Here is a 14505-nt window from a genome sequence, read left to right as displayed (position 1 = left end):
GGTGGATAAAAGAAAGACTAAAAGGTGGGTGGAAGCACCTGAGTCATTTCAGATGATATGTAAGAATTTTGTCAACCTTCCCTTGTTCCTCCTGCAAGAGGAGAAATGAGAGGGGATCTCCATTTCACTCCCTGGCAGCTAAAACATACTGGCTCTTTGGGGTAATAAGTAAATAACCTGAGGTTTTCTAAATGAAGTAGTTTCCCTTTCCTTCAATGAGCAGGCTCAAGTTATAACCACCCAGCTATTTGTAAGCAGACTGCCTTCCATCACAGTCTGGATTTTCCTTTGATGACAAATGTCACCTTTCTGGGGGCATTTAACAATGGACTATTATGCCACACATATAGAAATTCAACTCTTGGCTAATGTGTTTTATCTCCCATTTCCATATGGCCTAGAATGGCCTACAGCCAACAGTTTATGTATAATGACAGTGTTCAGGTTAAGTTTAAACCGAGGTTTCTTGAGTGATCACTTTCCATCAGTCTTATTCAGTAACAACCGTAGCATTTATTGTGGGTATATGGGTGAACCTGTGTAGATTACACCATCACTGTAGAAATGCTTTTGTGAAAGTTTTGAAAAACACAAAAAAGCTCAGTCTCATGTTTGTTTTCTAGAATGTTTGCCAGACACTGTGGTGCTCAGTGAAGGGCTCTTGTCGCTCCAAGTTGGACGCTGCTGCAGATGGGACTCAGTGTGGTGAGAAGAAGGTGAGGTGTCAGTGGGGTGCCAGGCTGGGGAAGGAAGGTGGGGATAGGGGGCTTACGTTCTTGGGCAGAGCTGGGGAGGAGGCCCTGGGGAGGAGCTGTTTCTGGGTGAATGGAGATCATTATACAGTTAGACTTGCCAGAGGAAAGGACTCCGCTTCCATTGCTCCTCTTGAGCCTTCACTTAGGAGAGGTAATTAGGGAGAGAGGGCTGAGACTCAAGCCACACTCCAATTACACAACATCTGGCCCACCTTTCCCTGACGAACTTTTGTGGAGTTTGTGATCAGTAACATCTGCTGAGCTTATCATCAACCTTCACTTTAACCTTTTCTCCCCCTCTATCTTGAACACTGGGGACTTCCCTGGTGGCTCAGACGGTAAAGAATCTGCCTGCAATGCGGAGACCTGGGTTCGATCCCTGGGTCTGGAAGATCCCCTGAAGAAAGGAATGGCAGCCCACTCCAGTATTCTTGTCTGGGAAATTCCATGGGCAGAGGAGCATGATGGGCTACAGTCCATGGGGTCGCAAAGTGTAGGACACAACTGATCGACTAACACTTTCACTTTCATATTGAACATTGGGAAGGACAAGTCAGTGGCTTCTTCTTTCCAAAGATGCTGATTTCAGACCATATGTTATCTTCTTGCTCATCATCTGCATGCGTGCGTGTTCAGTTGCTTCAGTTGTGTCTGACTCTTTGCGACCCCATGGACTGTAGCCCTCCAGGCTCCTCTGTCTATGGGATTCTCCAGGCAAGAATACTGAAGTGAGTTGCTCTGCCCTCCTCCAGGGGATCTTCCCAACCCAGGTATCAAACCTGCATCTCCTGCAGTGGCAGATGAGTTATTTACCCACTGAGACTCCTGGGAAGCCTATTCATCATCTGACCTGACTGCATTTCTTAAAGTCCTACCCACCTTACTAAGCAGGAAACCAGATACCCAAGAACTCAGAGATGTTAGATGTCCAGACTACCTGAAGACAGGGTAATAACATGCTATTCAAGAGCACAATTTGGGTTTGTGTGGGCCTGGGATTTATGTGTTTAGTGGGTGTCTTCATGTAGCTTGAGTATGTCATGACTCATCGAGATCATAGAACTAGATCAAAATACACAGTCACCAGAAATAATGAGGAAGAGGAGGCAAGCAGATGAAACACACCCAGATCCTCTGTGAAATGTGGCCATTTCTAACAACCAGCTTGCATTTCTTATTTCCCTTTTTTGTATGTTCACCCTCCTAAACTGATGGTTGTTGAAGGAGTCCCTTGAAGAGGGAGAGAGTGGAGTTTTTCCTGAGCCACTTGAAATACTAGAACTGGAAACAATGCAAAGAGTTACAGGAGAGCAGAAATTTTTCTTGATATTAGAAAGAGCTTCAACTTCTGTAATGACTTGGGTTTTTCAGCAATGAGCAGATTTTTTACAGAGGGGATGAGTTATCTGTTGCAAACATTAAATACCCATAGAGGCTATAGAGGAGTGCTATCACAGTGCCAGTCTACAAAATGTTTGTTATGGTTCTCAACAAGATAAGAAGCTTGCATCAGAAATTGAATCAATTATATTACTGAACAGCTATGTTACTAAGCATACTCAGCTGACATGCTTTCCATAGCAAGATTTTCTTAATAAAGGAAGCTAACATTCTGGCATGCAAGTCTGCCAGTCACACTTGGAGTCATACTCCTTTCACTGCAACTAGGCACATAACATTCCCTTTAATTCCTGAAATTCTCTGATCCTAAAACCCAAGACTCTCGGGGGAAATTCTTTTATGAGATGCTCTTTGTTCTACATCTGATGTGTGACTGTAGGAAGTCTGCTTGATCAGGAAGAACTGGGTTCAGGCTGCTAGGGTTCCTGAGTCAGCTTGTTATGGAACCTTTCTGACATACGCATCTCCTGTCTCTTCCCTTTTCAGTGGTGTATGGCTGGCAAATGTATCACAGTGGGCAAAAAACCAGAGAGCATTCCTGGAGGCTGGGGCCGCTGGTCACCCTGGTCCCACTGTTCCAGGACTTGTGGGGCCGGAGCCCAGAGTGCAGAGAGGCTCTGCAACAACCCTGAGTAAGTCACATCAAAGATGTTTTTCTTCCTTCCTTGAGTACTGGGAGACCATTTGTGGATGGGGTGATGTCAGTGACCCCAAGGCTCTCCAAGGAAACTAAGTAGGTTCCCAAAGACAAAGAGAGCCAGAAGGAAGACTCATAGAGCATGAAGAAAAAAGTTTTACTTTTTTTTTTTTTTTTCTTGCTTTGTCTCATTTTGGCTTGGTACTGGACTCGAACTTAGGTAACTAAACTGATTTCATCATTTGGAGAAATAAGCAAAAAAATTTCAAAAGTACAACCCGTGTGAAAGTCTCTAGAAGATTATACAATTAAGTCCTTTTAAATAACCCCATTCTATCAGTGAGGATTATCATACCCAATTCTATTGATAAGACACAGCTTTCTTTCCATCATAATGAATGTATAATTTTATAAAAATAGTTTTCTTCTCTTGGGTAACCAATTATATATATCTTGACACATATTTTGAGGATGATTATTTTTAATGTTTCGAATAAGAATTTTGTAAACCTCAGAGTTCTGTATTAGCCTGTTAAGGATTTCATAGAAGTTATTTCACAAGTTGCTTTCAATTTTTTAATCAAATTGTTTAATTTTTTGATATTTTAAGCTTGTATAGTGATATTTTATGTGAAATATTCTGTTTTCTTGATTTCCAAATATATATATTACATTCTTAATTTCATTATTTGCTGATATACTAGTTCCTAAGTATAATTTTTTAGCAGTGTACATATGATGACTCCTATAAGTAGAAAATGTTTTAAACTTCTTTTATCTAAATTTACATTACTCTGAGTTGAACAGTAAGAGTCACATATTTTTAAAGGCAAATGATATATATTAAAACAATTCCATCAATATCTCAGTTCTAAATCTTACCTTTTTATTATAAATATATTACTATGTGTATATATATGTGCATGTATATATATGCATATAAACTGTATATATAATTATATATGTAATTTCTCCTAAAGGTTAATAAGTTAATATCTATGAATAACTCAACACACTAACTACTACATAAATTTGTCAGTAAATGGTAGTTACTGTGACATCTTTATCATTTCTCATGCCTATAAGTAAGTGTACATTTGAGGGATTTGGGCAAAATTGTTTTAAAATCTTACTTTTTGTTAAAACACCAGGTTCCTGTGGCTTCAAAAATTCAAAATCAAGAATTTCTTATAGAGTTTTTTTTACAGAAAATCTTTATTTTATAGTTTGTTTCAATGTGATCAGAAAAACTGTTTCCATTTTTGTAATCAGGAGATACAGGCAATTTGCTCCAGGATCTGTGGTCAGTGTTGTATATCAGCCACTGTCAGTCCTTAGCCTTCTTGGGAGGATGGGCAGCAATCCATGGTTGTCAGAAAAGGGACATTCCTGTTGAGGAAATGAAAAATGATCCCCTAACCTGGCTTAAGGGAAAAAATGGTCCTAACTCCTATCTTAGAGGCTATAGTTTGTCATAGAGTTTCCTTGGGTGACTCCATAGAGTGGTCATATCTGATCTCAGTAGATGGGTTGCTTAAGTTCATTGAGAAGGTCAATAAAAATATAGTCACAGATTCAGGTCAGTGCCTGACCAGCCTATGCTGACACTATATCCTTGATTTATATTGGTCAGCTGTCTAGTGAGAACCCAGCAGGGCTTGGCTCATAAAAGGCTCTTAGATGGAAATGAATTGGAGAGCTGCCAAGTCATAGAGTATCATTTCATCATCACAAATAGGAAACCACCAGCCCTACCCTCAACTATGAAGTACAATGCTTAGTCCTGCCTACAGGGAATCGATGAATGTGAACTGCCTTGGTCAAAGAATTATCTTTGGGTGTGATAAGTGCAGAAAGTGCCTCCAGCTGGATAACGAAATGTTATCCACAGGAGAAAAGATTACTTCTGGCAGGAATTCAGATAGAATTCATGATGGAGATGGAAATAACATTTATTTGTCTTTAAAGGATGGGCAGTATGTAGACATTTAGAGAAGAGTGGAAATCTAGAAGCACAGCGGGGGAAAAAAGCAAACAAGTCAGCTGATATCACGGGAGCAGTGTGCAAATGAGAAGGAATGTGGGCAGAAAATGTGTTCAAGTGAGGTAAGCCAGGATCATGATGGCCTTGAATGCCATCATGTTTAAGAGGCTGGACTGTATCCTATGGTCACAGGGTGCCATTAAAGGTTTTTCAACAGGAAACTAAAATAATGAAGGTAATCATAAAGTTAGCCAGAGAAGAATGTGTACAGTAGGAAAAAGAGGAAAGACAGAAATGGAGATAAGCGCGGGGGGGGTGGGGGTGGGGACAGAGCATTTTTAACATAAAATACTGGCCTTTAAGGAAATTAAAGAACAATTTGTGTGTTTCATGTGTAGACCAAAGTTTGGAGGGAAGTACTGCACTGGAGAAAGAAAACGCTATCGCTTGTGCAACATCCACCCCTGTCGCCCGGATACACCCACTTTTCGGCAGATGCAGTGCAGTGAATTTGACACTGTTCCCTACAGGAATGAATTCTACCACTGGTTTCCAGTTTTTAATCCAGGTAAGGAGCTGTAATGGAATATTCCAGATCAAGGGCCACTGCCATTATCAGAAAGCATTTATCTGTCAGGGTACTGTGATGCAGTACAAAGAAAAAAAAGAGAGTTGTACCATCAAGAGTTTTATATCTTAAGAGGTAGAGACACTGACCTGGTTAAGTGAATCAGTAAATGTTGAAGGTGAATATTCCAACTCCCTGCCAAGCTCTATGAGAGTTAGAAGAGAATTTTATCAAACATGATGACTCACTTCAAAACAGCTGAGGTACAACTAAGCAATATGTGGGGCTTGTCTGGGCACAGGAACTAATCACTGATGGAAGCACTTATTGATGAGTGTGTGGAACTGAATGTAATTTTGACAGAAACTCAGAAAAGAAGGTCATTATGGGTATGGAGTAATTTCAAAAAAGTCTTCCAAGGAAGCAGTTGACAATTCTTAAGCACGTGTCGTCTTTCTCCTGCAATAAGGAAGGGGAAGGCATTCAAAGTAGAGTCAGCAATTCCCAGTGAGAGGAGAAAAGCACAAGGCAAGACAAGATGGTAGAAAATGAATGAGAAACTTGATCGCAAATGAGTGAGAGCCAGTCCTGGGCCAGAAATCAACATTTTGTGTCTATAGGACAACATGCATGCGTGCTAAGTCACTTCAGTCACGTTTGATTCTTTGTGACTCTATGGACTATAGCCTACCAGGTTTCTTGGTCCATGGGATTCTCCAGACAAGTATACTAGAGTGGGTTGCCATGCCCTCCACCAGGGGACCAAACCCGTGTCTCTTATGTCTCCTGCACTGGCAGACGGGTTTTTGACCACTAGTGCCACACAAGGGTAACATGTAAAGTCAAGCATCTAAAGGATGCACATCAGAGGGTGAGGGCATAGTGGAGTTGGATAATGGAGCAGCAGCCTTGGCAGTGTTTCTCCTGAATCAGCACCAGTGATGCATTCTCGTCTGAATATGAATGAGGAAGAATCGTTGACCGTTAACTATAGCATCAGAAAGGATCTGTGCTGGATTCATGTCAATGTATGGCAAAAACTATTACAATATTGTAAAGTAATTAGCCCCCAACTAAAATAAATAAATTTATTAAAAAAAAAAAAAAAAAGAAAGGATCTGTGCTCTTCATTGTTATTCCAGTAGAGAATGAAAGAAAAGATGTTCCTGAGTTAAGGAAATTTGAAACAACATAGTGAAAAGTAACCACATTTCTTTTGTGTGTGACTGTTAAGTTTCTGAAATCCAATATAATAGAACACAAGAGGACTCCCAGATGTCGGCCAATGAATGAAAATTACATATTTGGACTGTTAGGAAAATGATACAGTCAATTGCTTTTGAAAAGAAGTGCTTTTCCTACTTTGTGTCTCCAAAATACCCTGATGGCTGTTAGTTGTCATGGGCAACATCTGCTCCTTGTCTCCCATTGTTCAGTGTCATTCATGCTCTAGAGGAGTCATTTGGGTTTTGGTGCAATTTTACTTCCGTATCTAAGCACCTGAATACAGAAAAGCTCTTGTATATACTCATGTGGGTGCCAAAAAAAAAAAAAGTGATGAAAGGTATAGCCAGTTGGTACTACCTATACCTATATTTTGGAAATTCTGCTTTGTTGGCACTAGTTGTGTCAGTAGTACTAGAGACCCTGAATGAGCAGAACTAAAATGGCATAGCTGCCTCAGTATTGTGACAGGTGCTTAGTTTGGAGTCCACACATCTACCAGATTCAGGGTTGGATTTGTGTCTGCTGGACTCTGACAGCTCAAGTAGGCAGATTTAGAATAAAAAGATTTGGTTCAGCTTAACTTTTCATTGATTTATAAGCAATGATTGTGTGCAGAGACATCACTTTGCTGACAAACGTCTGTATAGTCAAAACTATGGTTTTTCCAGTAATCATGTGTGGATGTGAGAGATGGATCATAAAGAAGGCTGAGCACCGAAGAATTGATACTTTTGAACTGTGGTGCTGGAGAAGACTCTTGAGAGTTCCTTGGACAGCAAGGACATCAAACCAGTCAATCCTGAAGGAAATCAACCCTGAATATTCATTGGAAGGACTGAAGCTGAAGCTCCCATACTTTGGCCACCTGATGTGAAGAGCCTACTCGTTGGAAAAGACCCTGATGCTGGGAAAGATTGAGGGCAGGAGGAGAAAGGGATGACAGAGGATGAGGTGGTTGGATGACATCACTGACTCAATGGACATGAGTTTGAGCAAACTCAGGGAGACAGCGAAGGACAGGGAAGTCTGGCGTGCTGCAGTTCATGGAGTCGCAAAGAGTTGGACATGACTTAGTGACTGAACAGCAACAAATTGTGTGCCTCCTTTTGGCATAACATAGCAGTAGGTATTAAAGAAATGCGAGTTATAAAAGTAGACACCGATTTCATTCACTTTTGGAGTGATTGTTTTGCATCTGTAACTGGTATTGAGACTGTGTATACCATGTGAGGGAATTATACTGAGTGTCATCTGCTTAATTTGTCTGCCTGGGCTGTAAGCCTCCATACTCCATCTCAGTGGTTTTCTTATAGGCTCCTGTGATATTATTTGAGCTCTAAACTGAGTAGCTACCACCTTGACCAACACACTGACTTCTGTCCCCCATCAAACTCTGTACTACAGAGTTGCTATTAGTTGCCTAGTTGATGGGCATCCTTGGTGACGACAAGATGGTGTTCAGGACAACAGCTCTGTGCAAAGCACTCGATCTGTGCCAGGCAGTGAGTACTTCACACCTTCCTAGGCTTCCCTTAGAAGCCACCAGAGGATACACTCAATGTACAGCAGAGTTTTGGCAGATTTGCTAAGTAGCCAATGGCAGAAGAATCATCATAGATTCAAACATTTGGAATAAGCATAGAGACTCCATCAAAACTTGTAGTTTTCAAATTCTGTTCCAGGGCTTCCAAAAATGTTTGATTCTAATTTCATTTTCTAAAAAATTAATTTAATTGCAAAATTAATTTTTTAAAATTCAGTAAGGGATAATGCTTACATTCAAAAAATAGTATATGTTGAGTTTTAACATATCGAAAACCATCAGTATATTAATGTATACATATTAATTTGGTTTTCTACAGACCTTAGAATAAAAGTCTCCCATCAACACAATTCGATTGAGAAATATCCTGAGATTACAGATCAAGTTGTTCTAAACTGTTATCATATCATTTACAGCTGTTTGTGTGAGTCAAGATTTTTCAATGCTGTGCAAACAAACAAACAAAACTTGACTCCAGTGGTAAAGAACCCGCCTGCCAATGCAGGAGACTTAAGAGACTTGAGTTCTTTCCCTGGGTTGGGAAGATCCCCTGGGGGAGGGCATGGCAACCCACTACAGTATTCTTGCCTGGATAATCACCACCCATGGACAGAGGAGCCTGGCGGGCTATGGTCCATAGGGTTGCAGAGTCAGACACAACTGAAGCAACTTCACGCATGTGCAAACAAACAAAAAAACCCATAGAAAAAAATTAGGTGCTGCAACCATATAAGTCTGTAACTGCCATCTGTAAACTTGATTTCAAATTTTTCTGTTCATCTTAATAGTCTCTTTGGATCCCACTGAACTATTTTTAAGCATTATATACTTGAACGTACAAAATTTATGCTTCATAAAATTCAGATTTTTATCTGCTTTATTTGCAAGGTCTTATTTGAAAAAAGAAAAATTATTCTTCTGCCTAAAGAGTTTGAAAAGTACTAATTTAGATCAACTTACTTTCCAATACACCAGCTCTCCTGGCCAAAAAATAAAAGGCAGCCAAACTCCCCTTGATCACATTCATGGAAGCACCAGGATGAAGAGCTGTGGCTATATGTTTTTTCACTGACCCCCGTCCCCATCCTTCAGAGATGAAGAAACTTCGTCACAGAGAGGACAGTAACTTAGTCAGGGTTATAGTGTCTTATATAATGGAGGTGGAATTGAAGAATCAAATCTGTTTGATTAAGAAGCTGAGATACTTACACTAATTTATGTAGATTCTTAGGGACTTGATTAGCCTGTGTTAATCAGAAATATGTTTATGTCCTGCATCTCCTATTAGGGGATGGCCAAGACCTTATGTTGGTGCTATCACTTTCTTGGAATCTCTCTTCCTTTTTTGGATGTTTTTCTCAGCATTAACTCCTCATTAAAGCTAATTTTTTAGTTGTTTCTTCTAAATATCTCAGCCCTAGTAATGCTTGCTGCCAGTGAGGTTTCCAGCTAATGTGGAGGATCTGACATGAGGTCAGACCTCAGTCTGCATCTCCTGAAATAGGATCTTTCAGGAACATCTCTAAGGGATTGTTGCAGTTATGTTCCCTAGGAAACAGATTCTGAGACGGATACTCGCATGTAGGAAGTTCAACAGGTGCAAAAGAAGAGGGAAGGAAAAGGGGTCAGGCAGGGACAGAACCTGGGCTATAGTGCAGTCTCAACTGAGGGCTTCTCCACCCCTATGGGGAACTCTACAGCTGGAAGGACCTTCAGAGTTGCCACAGCTGGTCATGCACCACAACCGCTGAGCCCCGTGTGCCACAACAAGAGAAGCTACTGCAATGAGAAGCCCGCGCGCTGCAACTAGAGAGTAGCTGCCGCAAGAGAGAAAGCTCATTCATAGCAATGAAGACCCAGTGTTTAAATGAGAATGTCAGTGTGGTGAGCATCCCAGGAGATCTTCTAGCCAGATGCCTCTCATTTCACAAACTAGGAATCTGTGGCTTCAGGAGGGAAAATGATGGAATAATAAGGATGATGGTTGTGGACACCTCAAAGCCATTCATAGCCCTCCTCCCCTTCACTTTCCCCTACAATTGAAAAGGGAAAATCCACACTCTGTGGATATTGTGGAAGAAGTGAGTTCAGTGTCTGGTACAGACTCTCTGATAGTTGTGATGACCTTTGAGAACTAAGGCCATCCATTGCGTCTCTTACCGCCTTATGCAGGGCCCTGTGTCAGGCCCACCTGATGACATTGCTCAGAACACCGTGAAAGACAGAGGCCAGAGGAAAGAGCAGGGAAACAGGACCCCAGGGCCACCTTGAGAACTGCCTCAGAGCCCTGAACCTTTAATTCACAATGGCTGCTTTTGAGTACAGGTTCCTTCTGGCCTTGGGCACGCCGGTGGGTCATAGGTGTGCAGGTTCTGGGAGTCACAGCAGTGGGTCTGTGTTTTGCTCTTGCTTTTAGCACAGATTATTTACTAGGTATTCTTAGACTCCATAGTGCATGCTCAGTTGTCCAACTCTTTGCGTCCCCATGAACTAGCCCTCCAGCCTCCTCTGTCCATGGGATTTCCCAGGTAAGAATACTGGAGTGGGTTGCCATTTCCTCCTCCAGAGGATCTTTCTGACCCATGGATCGAACCCTTATCTCCTGCAGCTCCTGCATTGCAGGCAGATTCTTTACCACTAAGCCACCAGGGAAGCCCTAAGACTCCAGAGGCCACTGTACTTATGTTCCATAGAAATCTATGTTTCCTCCTTGCAGTGTACTTCAGTTAGCCTGTCTAACCATAAACGATGTGCTAATCTAGTACCACAGAAGCAAGATGAAAGGAAGTCTTGAAATGAGGGCCTTTCTTCATGGAATGAGACCTTCTCCATTGTCTTGAAAGAGGGCCAAGATAGTATTTATAAAATAAATATATGCTTCTTATTTAAAAATACAAGCATATATAATAAAATGAAATAAAAATGAATTCTTTTTAGCCCAGCACACTTATTCCTCAGAGGCAACCGCCGTTAACAGCAGATTTCCATTTACACACAAATGGACTCATATTTTGCCAGTTCTGCTACTTTTTCACTCATGGAGTGGAACACTATTACCTTATTCCTCTTAGTGACTGCGTTAGCCTTCCGTTATATAAATGCAGCTTAATCGATGTGTCTGTTGCTTCCTGGATAAACAGCTTCCTTGAACATCCTTGACCTCTGTCACTAAGTTCAAGGTTCATTTTTTAATATATAGTTTTTAAAATTTACTTTTGGTTGTGCTGGGTCTTTGTTGCTACGTGGGCTTTCTCTAGTTGCAAAGAGGGGAGTGCTACTCTTTGTTACATTGGTGGGCTTCTCACTGCAGTGACTTCTCCTACTGCTGAGCACAGGCTCTAAGGCGTGCAGCCCTGAGGAGTTGTGGCACCCGAGCTCAGTTGACCAGGGCGTGGGGATCTTCCCAGATCAGAGATCAAACCCGTGTCCCCTGCCTTGGCTGGTGAAGTCTTAACCACTGGACCACCAGGGAAGCCCCTCAAGGCTCATTTTTATAACTGAGTGGATGATCTCTCAGGATGGAGTTGATCTTTTTGCCACTCTGTCCAGAAGTTTCTCCCTAACAGTGTTGATCACTGCCATGGCTGTTACTAAGTACTCATGGGTTAAGAGCCTTTTCTGAGTGTAATAATCTACTAGTATTCACTGGGAAAGGTTAATGGTAATCACATTATAACAACTGCTGTATACCAGATACCTTATTCCAGGATTCCGGGTGTTATCCTCTGACAGTCCCTTCCATGCAAAAACCAAGAAGGCCCTGGGCAAGATGGAAGCATCAGGGCTGGGATTTGAACCCCTATGAGGCTAACTCCAAAGATCATGTGAAGGAGAGACTCCCAGGTTGTGCTTATTTCTGCTCCTCCTGTGCCTTTCGGCCCTCACCATCATGTGTCCTGGCTCCTCTTTCTCACAGCATGCTTGGCAGTAGTAGCTGATCAATGCACAGATGCCTGCAGTGCTCTTGAGGACATCTCAGTCTGGTTGAGGGGACTGTAAAATCTGTAGTCTTAGAAGCACAGAGCTGTGGAGACCTCAACAGGCATTGTAGAGGTGGAACAGCTTTGAACCAGGTCCACAGTCACAGAAAAGGAAAGTCACGGGGCCACTTACCGACCTAACAGGGTGTAGAATCCTTTCTATTAAATTGACAAGACAGCAATTGTTTAGAAAATAGTAAAACAAAGCATGAAATCAGTGCAGAATTGATTAGAAATGGCATCATGGAATAATCTGAAGGAGAAGAGGATATTTCAAGAAAGATTTGTGTATGTTTGTATATGTGTGGGAAAGAGAATTTGAGCCAGCGTTGCAAAACACAGGTCTTTTGACTGTTCTGAAAGAGGATTGGAATGGTAAATGCATAGCTTATGGGGCAAGGACCTTCAGAATTCACCAGGTCATGATAAGGAGGTGAAATCAACAACCATGGCAGCTATCATTTGTCAAACACTTACTGTATACCGGGTACCACGCTGAGTGCTTGACATACAATCTCTGCCTTAATCTTCACATTTACCCTGCAAAGTAGGTATCATTATCCCCAATTTTCAGATGAGGAACTGAGTCACAGAAAGATTAAGTTACTTTCTCAAGGTAATATTAGACCTTCATGAATTTTTATGTTTCTGCTCTCTGTAGAAGTCATGGCTCCAGAGGCTAGTGATTTTCACCATATTTAAGACCCATGAGATTTTTTAAATGGAGTCCAGTGAGTATTCTGCCAAGTTTGTTTCTCAGATGTGACCCGTGAATAAATGCAAAAAGAGTGGTTACTTTAAAGGTCTCATTAAAGCATTTCTTTTATGTTAAAAATAATTCTGTGTGTGTAGGTTAAGGGCTAATAGAGTGAGCGCTAAGCTAAACCATCTGCTTTTACTCTGTCACTCATACTGTAAGATCTTGGAACACTTAATCTCTCTGGGCCTAAAATTTTCTCTTCTAAATGGAGATAATAAGAGAACTAACATCCTAGGGTGGTTGTGATTGTTAGAATGAGATAACATAATCACTGCAAAGCACAAGAAGATCTGGCAAATAATGTTCAGGTAATACACTGGCTGTTATTTTAACAAGCAAAAATTCCTGTTAACTCACTAAATAAGTGACACCCACAAAATCTCTGAATAGTTTTATCCTTCAGGAAATGAGTCAAACAGCACAAGCCCAAAGGGAATATGACTAAGGCAAATGTTGGAACTTCACTACTTTGGAATTCAAAATGCCTTTGGATGGGGGTTTTACTGGCTGCAAGGACCCATTTTTACAACCCTGAGAGTGAGTGTTAAAATTTGCACCCTTAGGCACCTCTGGGCTTCCCTGGTAGCTCAGCTGGTAAAGAATCCACCTGCAACGCGGAAGACCTGGGTTCGATCCTGGGGTTGGGAAGATCCCCTGGAGAAGGGAACGGCTACCCACGCCAGTATTCTGGCCTGGAGAATTCCATGGGGTCACAAAGAGTCAGACATGACTGAGTGACTTTCACTTTCAGTTTTCAGTTTAGGCACCTCTAATCCCAGCTCTCCCCAGCAGGCTGGAACAGTAATTCCTTTAGAAAAGCTCCACAATAATTCAGGGCTGCTTCCTCTTTGGGCTCAATGTGTCTCAATATCAATACAAAATCTCAAATCTAAATTCTAAAGCTCAAATCAAAGTCTCATTTAAAAGTGCTTCCCCTGCCTCCATCCTTCCTCTTGACAGCCTGCTATTTCCTGAGTTGCTTCCCAGCACACCTGGACTCAGCACTGGGTGGATGCTCTCATCTCTGAAAGAGCAGAATTGCTCCCAGGTGGCTCCTCTAAGCACTTCTATTCCAGTTCAGGCAGTGACAGAGCTAATCATGCTTCCAGGAATGAAGATTTACAGTAACCCTGGGTTATGCCTTGTTTCTGGAGTCTACTGGTCCTTTGTCGTTGGCACTTTGTGGAGTGATCTCTGCAACTCATGTTAACTTCATTTGTATTCTCAGACAACTTATCCACTGCACTTTACATAGAATCAGTTGGTATTCTTTATTCACCTTTACCTTTCTCCTTCAAGTTTTGAGCAGATGCTTTAGAAGCTCTGACTCAAATTTCTCCCACGTTTCCATGTTTGTTTTGCTCATAGTAAGATTTGTGTAAGTTGTACATTTTTATTTCTTTACCACGTGGATCATGGTATCCCTGAGTACCCATACCTAGAGCTGTGCACACTGGCTTGCATTTGGCACCCATCCACACTGAGGTGGGTTCATGGCAAATGGACTTATGGCCGGTCTCATCAAGCTCTCAGCTAGTCACAACACCAAGAAATTAACAGCCCTTTCCCCAGTAAAGAGACCCAGAAGAGATCCCAAAAGGACATTTCTGAAGGGGATAATCTTAGATTTTTCACTTAAAAAAAAAAAAG

The 14505-nt window shown here is 41.6% G+C and overlaps 1 protein-coding gene across 2 annotated transcripts in view; it reads left to right on the top strand.

The window, feature by feature from the left end:
• Positions 1-14505, top strand: part of ADAMTS12 (ADAM metallopeptidase with thrombospondin type 1 motif 12) — a 370221-nt gene that overhangs the window by 238851 nt on the left and 116865 nt on the right. For both annotated transcript variants that reach the window (XM_081521438.1, XM_081521437.1), the window contains 3 exons: positions 624-716; positions 2643-2788; positions 5176-5345. In XM_081521438.1, the coding sequence (XP_081377564.1) occupies positions 624-716; positions 2643-2788; positions 5176-5345 (409 nt within the window). The remainder of the gene's footprint in view (positions 1-623; positions 717-2642; positions 2789-5175; positions 5346-14505) is intronic.

The sequence above is a fragment of the Giraffa tippelskirchi genome, chromosome 8 (genome assembly GCF_054371585.1).
Source record: "Giraffa tippelskirchi isolate mGirTip1 chromosome 8, T2T-mGirTip1v1.2.pri, whole genome shotgun sequence".
In the NCBI taxonomy this organism is placed as follows: Eukaryota; Metazoa; Chordata; class Mammalia; order Artiodactyla; family Giraffidae; genus Giraffa; species Giraffa tippelskirchi.
This window is presented reverse-complemented; position numbering and strand designations above follow the sequence as displayed.